General features: G+C 38.6%; 1 protein-coding gene and 1 long non-coding RNA gene across 2 annotated transcripts in view; one reads left to right on the forward strand and one right to left on the reverse strand.

Moving 5' to 3' along the window:
• Positions 1-348: 348 nt before the first annotated feature.
• LOC107719505 (protein FAM196A-like) overlaps positions 349-8,161 on the reverse strand; it is a 12,292-nt gene continuing 4,479 nt past the window's right edge. Inside the window, exons 2-3 of the mRNA XM_016526922.1 lie at positions 691-1,771; positions 349-540 (exon numbers count right to left, since the gene is read on the reverse strand). Coding sequence (XP_016382408.1) covers positions 504-540; positions 691-1,766 — 1,113 coding nt within the window. The 5' untranslated portion in view covers positions 1,767-1,771 and the 3' untranslated portion in view covers positions 349-503. The remainder of the gene's footprint in view (positions 541-690; positions 1,772-8,161) is intronic.
• Positions 2,651-8,161, forward strand: part of LOC107719506 (uncharacterized) — an 11,709-nt gene continuing 6,198 nt past the window's right edge. The window contains exons 1-2 of the long non-coding RNA XR_001637520.1: positions 2,651-2,662; positions 4,192-4,193. This is a non-coding gene — a long non-coding RNA (uncharacterized LOC107719506). The remainder of the gene's footprint in view (positions 2,663-4,191; positions 4,194-8,161) is intronic.

The following is an 8,161-nucleotide window of genomic DNA, read 5'->3' on the forward strand; positions in this document are numbered from 1 at the left end:
TTTTTTTTTTTTTTTTGCTGTACTTGAGTTGTCACTTTGTTGCACTATATATCAGTACCATACACTTTATTAGAATTGGCCAATATTAGAATTGTTGCATTTATTGGATATAAGTCAATATTGTATATTTAATTGTGCCCGATCATTTTCCCTATTTTTACATTTAAATGACATTTGCCTAAATGTGATATTTATTGCTAATTGAATATCCATTTTTCAAATTGTACATACTGTTGTGATAACTAAATTCACTTGAAGCATTTAAAATGATTGCTTTTAGTTTTTAGCATTTCATTTTTATTTTACAGAAAAAAGTATACAATATTTATAAATCGATATTGGCCAAAATGTTCAAACTGGTGCATCCCTATACAGTGTGATAGATGTAGACTGTGAAGTGTGAACAGATACATGTGGCGCTACCAACTTTTTTGCAAGGCTTCCTTTATACTGTACCGTATTTCCCATTTGCGTTTACAAACTGAAATCAAAACAACTTTTCTTTAAGTTCCGATCAGCGAGTGGCAGATTCTCCAAACTCTGATGAAAAACAGGTTCAATAGCCATAGAACTCTGGTATTTTTGGTATTATCTTTTCTTTCTCACATTGAGAAAACAAGCCTGAAACACAAAACCTGCACAAATACAGTTGATGAATACTAAATGTGTTACATAAAGACTATGACTCACCCCTCTCGCTGTGCTTCTCCTCTTTCCAACTCCTGAATGACCCCCAGCAGCACTTTGATGGTTTCTTGACTGGAGTTGATCAGAGCCTCCATGGCTTGAAGCCTGGCTTTCGCATTCCCATCGGCCACGGGGAGAGCAATCAGCTGCCCCTGCATGCCCTGCCGGGTCTCTGCAGTGCCCGAGTTTTGGCTACTGTGACAGTGAGCCTGGGAAGCGCAACTCGCCGAATGAGGCAAAGCCTGAGACTGCGCCTGCAATCCGTTCAGCTGTGCCGTGTCTTTTTTGCGTTTGCAGCTCCCTGAGGGGCTCTCCGGGCATTCCACTTGTGTCAAAGATGTCCATGCAATAGGGCCAGAAATCTTTGAACAGTCACCCCTGACCTGCAGAGGTTGAGTCGGCGTGGTCGAGGAGGCACAGTTGGGCTGCTGGCCTGCCCCTGCCTCGCTTTCACTGGGTAATCCTTTGCGCTTGGCCCCACTCCCCGGGACGTTGGTGTCCCTCCTTAAGTCTGACTGATCCAAAACCGAGTCTGACAGATCAGGGCAGAGTTTCCCATCCGAACAGTCCAGCCCAGCACACAAGTCCTTAGCATCGCTGCACTGCGGCGTAGTGTGGAGCAACACCCGGGTCTGCTGCACCTGTCCTTCGCACCTTGTCCCCCTTTCCACGCCCTTCACGTCACTCAAAAAGCCATTGTTTTGATCCGGGTAATTCTCCACTAGAGCAGTGTGTTTGATGACGTTTCCCTTCTTGCGCTCAAAGGGGAAAGTCTGGTAGCGCTTTTTCAAATCGGGCGAGGTTTGTACGCCCGTGCTCTTGGTGACGTTCGGGATGGAGCGGCGAGCCGGCATGGTCATGTACCTCCGGTGGATGACCTTGCAGGAAACGGAGCGGTCTCTGGCACCTCGGTGGGCGGCCTCATTCTGTGCCTCACAGATGTCTTTAAAATGCACCTGCAGGGCTTTGTTTCGCTTGCGTACCGTGTCTGCTCCACTCCACTCCAGTGAAGGACCACCGAACTCTGAGTCAGACTCTGAACTTGACAGAGTGCAGCGGCCTGCCTCCTTACTGACCATAACTCCTGCAAGAGAGAGAGAGAGGAGGAAGAATGAGGGACAGCGAGACTGTTTACAGTTAATAAAATGCCAGTGATTGCGGCTCAAGCACAGATGGCCTAGTTTTGTCTTTTCCTTAGCACACAACATCCTGGCAGTCAAAGCTTGGGGGGTTTTTTGTGGGCGCGTGTGTTTTGTTTAGCAGTGGAAGTCACAGCTGACACAGAGCGACCTGTATTCATGCTCTCTCATTACACAAAGGCTTCATCTCTCTAATGAGGCTGCCAGTACATGGGAGATGGGGACTGAAGCACAGACTGCCAGCGAGACGGAACAGGGCCTTTGAGTCATCAGATATGAAATACAACTCAACACTTGATGGCAAATACAGACACACAAGATAACACTACTACCTGAATTAAGAGAAACAAAATGGTTTAAACAACATCAATCAAAGATGTGTGCATAGGAATGATTCATTTGAGTTTCTGCTGTTGTCACTTTTTCGCAGTTTGGATCAGAATAAATTGTTCATGTACAGAAAAATCTAATGGATGCTGTGTGTGTGTGTGTGTGTGTTAAAAAAATGCTGCTTTACCAGTTGGTGGACCATGAATAATTTGTCAATTTGCTTTCCATTTCAACTACTGTATGGATGTGCAAAACTCCCTGACAGTGCTTGGGTGAGCGGTTGCCAGGGTAATGCTATATGGTTGCAAAGGTGTTTTAAGTGGTTTTGATGCATTGGTTGCTATAGTGGTTCCAGAGGCATTCCAAGGAAGTTGCTAAGGTTTTATGTTTGGTTGCTTGCTAGCCCAACCACCAGTGCACATGTTACTTAACACTAGGTTACTGCTTGCTCACTACTAAATATTTGAAAGCCGTACCATTAAACTTTGAAAGGAAAAAGTTGAAACGTAACCCTACATACACAATAAATTCAAAAAGCCTACAACCAGGAGTTATATTTGAAACAGTCTCAGCCTCTGACGTCACGCCCACGGACTGTTGGCTGAACGTCTGATGCATATGGCACACAAAATTGGAAACCCTTCAGGAGTTTCGAAGTTGTCATCTGATTTGTTGAACACTGCAGGATTTCCGGGAGACGTATGCGTCACATTGGTATTATCTTTGCTGAAGATAATACGTTTGTTGAATGTCTGGCTACGTGAGACTACATTTGGAATAAAATGGCAGACCAATTGGATCATCAATATACAGGTGCATCTCAATAAATTAGAATGTTGTGGAAAAGTTCATTTATTTCAGTAATTCAAAATAAGCTCATATTTTCCATTAAAGATTTCAAAGTTTTAGATATATATGATGTTTTTGACATTTTAACTCATTTATATTTTCAGAGAGAGGACATTATTTAAATAAATGACATTTTAGTTGCTCTGCAGCATGAAACATGATCTAAAAAAAAATGAAATACAGAAATGTCATAATATTTATTTATACCCTCTGCATAGAAATATAGATATATAGACATATATAGAAATATATTTATTTCTGAATATTGTCAATAGTATTTTCTAAATATATTCTGTAATTATTTCAATGGAAACTTACTGTTGAATGTTTACTTAAAAGTTTAGTGTTATATAGCAGGGTTATTGACATTAATTAAAACAATTAAAAACTACAAAAAAGAAAAACTAAATTAATATATTTTTTAAATACATTATAAAAATAAATTAAATCTAAATAGTAATATTTAAAAGAATTAATAAAAATGACAAAAAAATAAATAAATTAAAGATATTTTAAAATATAAATACAAATTTCATTACTATATTTAAAACTACTAAAATAAGACTGTTACCATATAAATGTCCACTTTAAAATATGAATGATAATGCAAATGATATCCAGTGAATTCATAAAGCAAACATTCCTGGTTTGGCGTCGGTAGTTTTGTGCATGTCAGTGAAGCCATTTGTCATTTTAGGGCTCACATGCTCCTCGATGTGGACTTTTGTAGAGCTTGCAGAGGAGTGGACTTCATGGCGGACTATTACCCAGCAGGCCATGTGGCAAGCCGAGAGAAGTTATGCGGGTGTCATTTGGTACAGGGCCAAAAAAGGTTTTGTAACACTATGTATTTTGTGCTTTTTCAGATGAATGCTTTCTACAATCACTTGTCAGAATTGTATTGCCTTGCACATGCCAAAATCTCGAGATCCCTCATAGCATCTGCACTCCCACCAATCTCTGATTTATAGCACCATCTGTCCTTAAACAGATGGCGATGGCTGACTGATTAATTGATTCTGTAATTTAATTAAATCCACATGGTAGTGGCTCACCTGCGTGTCTCGTAAGTGCCAACGGAATCACGACTATGATTAGGATTGAAAACAATCTTTGGGTCATTTGTGAGTACTCGCTGTGGTATTCAGGAAAATGTTTTTTAAATGTCCTGGGAATGCATTCAAAGCCGTGTAAAGGCAATTATTAAAACTGTAATGGTGGACACTTGTGCAACTGATTCTGTTTATTCTTGTGAAAGGTGTTAATGGTCAGTACCAGAAGCCCCAGCAACACTGTTATGCTGTAATAGAGTTTCTTGATGATAGCAATTACTGTCATCATTACTGTCATCATCAATAATTTGCAGTGAATAATTATCCTCCCAAAGGGCACTCGGCAAAAATACCTTGAGATTATACAGATGGAGACTAGACATTTAAAGGGCTAGTTCACCTAAAAATTAACAATCTTTCATAATTTCATCACCCTCACACTGGTTGTTCTTTTAAAGGCAATTACAATGAATGAAAAAGACCAAAAAGCACCACCAAATTATCATAAAAGTAGTCCATATAGACATGAGTGAAGTTGAGTTCATGAGTAATGATATCCAATTTAGAAAATAATTATTCTTTAAATATATTTGGTTAAATCAGATCAAAAAAAGCAATCTGAATGATTCATCATACTGATTTGATTTTCAAGCTCATCTTTTCAACAGTTTTTGCAACACTGAAATACTTAAATGTCAGTCTATTCTTCACGCAAAGCTTCATAAGACTTTATATAAAGTGTAAAAGTTGTGTAGAGCATTTTTATGGTGTTTTTACATTCTTTTTGAAGGTTAAAAGCCTCAGTTTCCATTTGCTTTTGTAATTTTAAAAGAGCGACCATTACAATTCTTCAAAATTACTTCAAAATGTTCTTTTTTGGGTTAACTATTCTGCAAACTAAATCTCTCTTTCTCACTCTCTCTGTCTTTCAGGCACACACAGAGAGGTCCCCCTTCGATCCTGACAATTCGGCCACCATCAACCCCAGGATTATGAGTAATGCATTGAGTCTAAAATTGCAAAAGTAATCCTCTTAACTCTCCTCATGCACTTTAGCAGCATGTAAGTTTAAACAGGCCCACTGTTCCTATTGAAAACGACTGTGAAAAAGAAACAGACTTTAACTCTATAGCTATGTGCATTTTTAGGTTTTTTCAACACATTTATTTATTAATTTAACCCACACTCTCATCCAGCTGTGTCAATGGATGGCTATCGCCAGCAGCAGGAACTGTAAAGCTTCCATTGCTCTTCCGTTGGCAAACAATGTGTTGCTCAAAACATCATTTTACATCCTTATTCAATGCCATTTTATTCTCAGATATTTCTTTATGTTTCAGATTTCATTTATACCAGCTTCGGTTTTTTAAATCCTATCAACTTGGAGCACAACCTGATACTCTACATTGAAGGAGACCTCAGATTTAAGGGTCAATTCCACCAGGGACTTCATATCAAAAATCTGCCCTAATCTCACAATTTTGGGGGGATAATAAGATTGACTGTGGATTTGAGAGCTGATATGACTTTTATACCACAGAGATATAATTAGTATTCCTTTTACATCGCAGTGATATAACAGCACTAGCTGGTTTTATTGTTGTCCGTGCATCGGGAGCTTTATTGCATGCTATTGTACTCTTGTGTAAATCCTACAAATATTATTCATGTTTTGTAATGCAAATGAAGCATGATGTGTGAATGAAGCATTGTAACATTTAGCAGGGAAATGGTGTTAATGCTTAGAGACAAAATGGAGTGATTGCCTATAAAATATGCATCAAATATTTTATAAAATCAAGTGTGGAGTTTGTAGGCTCGACCTTTAAAATACAATGTTATGTATTAAAATATTATGCATATTGTACAATGGTTGTGTTTTGTTATAATAGGTTTCTTTCTAGCCACGATTCATTCTATCTGACTGCTAAATTTGTTGTAAATGTATAATGGTGGAGAATGTGGGCATATTTTAGCCATGGTATTCCTAATATCACGTCTGGCTCAAAACCAAATCAAAGAGCTGATTTGATAGCTTGATTTTCTGTCTTCCTTTTTTATTTTTATGATGGTGCCTTTGAAAAAAACTGTGAGTGCAGCAATCAACCAACTACCAGCAAGCTTTCAACCCCACCAAGAAGTCTATGCAAGATTCAAGAGAGAGAGAGTGCAATACTGCCTGACTGACTGTCCTTCTACATCACGCTGAGGTCTTGAGCCATCCCTGTCTGTTGCTCTTTTGATAACACATTAACTGACATATTTCATTACTTCCCTTTGAAAAAGTGTTGACCACTTTGTAATACAATATTGTTCGAAATGTCACAGACGTTTTGTGACGCATGTCCGTTGATTAGCATTGGGGTTCACGGTAAAAATGAAGGCTGACCTGTCTCTGTACTGGTTTGTCAGATCTTACCTTTGACATTATTCATCAAACAATTCAGCATTAAAAATAACATGAAAATGAATCGCTACCTTCAGTCATTGGAAAAAATAACCTGTAAATTGACTTCCAGCAAATTGTCTCCTTTTGGAAAACACTGGCGCTTGCAATTTATAAACGCATCGCTTGTTCCAAAAGCACACAGTATAACACAATATCCTCAACCAGTCCAATGTTTCCCTTTTTATCCTCTCCCCCTCCTCCCTTCATCATAACCATATCCCAAGCTACATGTGGTGCAACAGTCATTAATATTGGGAGAGCTGTAATCTCTGTCTTTTATTCTGCAAAGGGCTTTGAGCCCTGCTTGTACCAAACCTTAACGTGAAAAACAATCTAATGATTTTCTCGAGCTGCCGTTGCCTTCCGTTGTCACCACATTACTGCACAGTCTGAAACCCGAAAGCACTGACACTGCGGTACAGTGAAAAGTTATGAGTCACTGGAAGGTTGCTCACTGGGAGGCCAAAAGTCCTCAAACTGCTGTCTAGTACGTATGCTACTTTCCACAAACAGGTTACAAATTAGGCCTGACACTTCAGTGAAAAGGAGATGTTTAACCTACATAAATGTTGACTGTCAGGCTCAGGAGGGCAGAATAAATGTTAAATAACAAATAAAAATCCAATTATGAATAAAAACGACTTGAGCGGCAACGTTGCAAGTAACAAGCTGGCAAACCAGCCTAAATTAAGCTGTCACTCTATATGGTCTAATTAGCCTTGGACCAAATGTAGGTTTGTAGTTATCAATAATTGTATATTGCTTGAAAATATATTCGTTTAATATGTACATATATATATAACAATAACTTCACAAATATTGTAAACACTACAACTTGTATACTAGGGGTGGAACGGTTCAACTTACTCACGGTTCGGTTTGTATCACGGTTTTAGAGTCATGGTTTCGGTACGGTTTGGTATGTGCTATGTTTAGGCAAAACCTATACTGTCAAATAAAAATAAAGAAAATAAGAATAATCTAACTACAAGCAACAGCACAAATAAATACAATAGAGTAAAGATACAAATAAAATAAACAGTGATTTTCAGGTTTTTTTAGGTAGGTCTAACATTAGTTTTTAGGTACAGAAATTGAATAAAGTAATGAAATGTAAAACAGCATTGCATATTTGACTGTATAAATTAAAGATTCATCTTTATTAAAGTTACAAAAGCTATTCAATCAAGAGCAGTGAGTGATTTATTTGTTGTTGCTGTTTGATTCATATTAAGAAAGTGTTGTCACTTTAAGAGAATGCACTGTTCCAGTACGTTCAGCCAGCTATGTCTGCTATAGGATACTTACCAAGATGGGCATTTTGACATGATTTTTTGTGTGAATTTGTCCATTTAAACAATACTTCAGAGTGAGCTTAATATTTGCGCGCGTTCTGAGGCGCTGGTTTGCGCTTCGGATGAGCACATGCACAAATCTTCTCACTGCGCGCGCGAGCTCGCGTCCTCTGGCTCTTAAATGTTTAAAGGGGTCATATGATGCTGCTGAGTTTAGTTTAAACACAGATATCAACGTGTGCTGTTCAGGTCTCACCCGCGCGCGCGAGCTATCAGCACCCGGGTGATAATGGCATAAATGACTGCTCATATTCCAGCATACGGCATTCGCATTGAACAAGAGTGAATGGTTTGTCCACG

This window comes from Sinocyclocheilus rhinocerous, unplaced genomic scaffold (genome assembly GCF_001515625.1).
Source record: "Sinocyclocheilus rhinocerous isolate Xijiao unplaced genomic scaffold, SAMN03320098_v1.1 scaffold1234, whole genome shotgun sequence".
Taxonomy (NCBI): Eukaryota; Metazoa; Chordata; class Actinopteri; order Cypriniformes; family Cyprinidae; genus Sinocyclocheilus; species Sinocyclocheilus rhinocerous.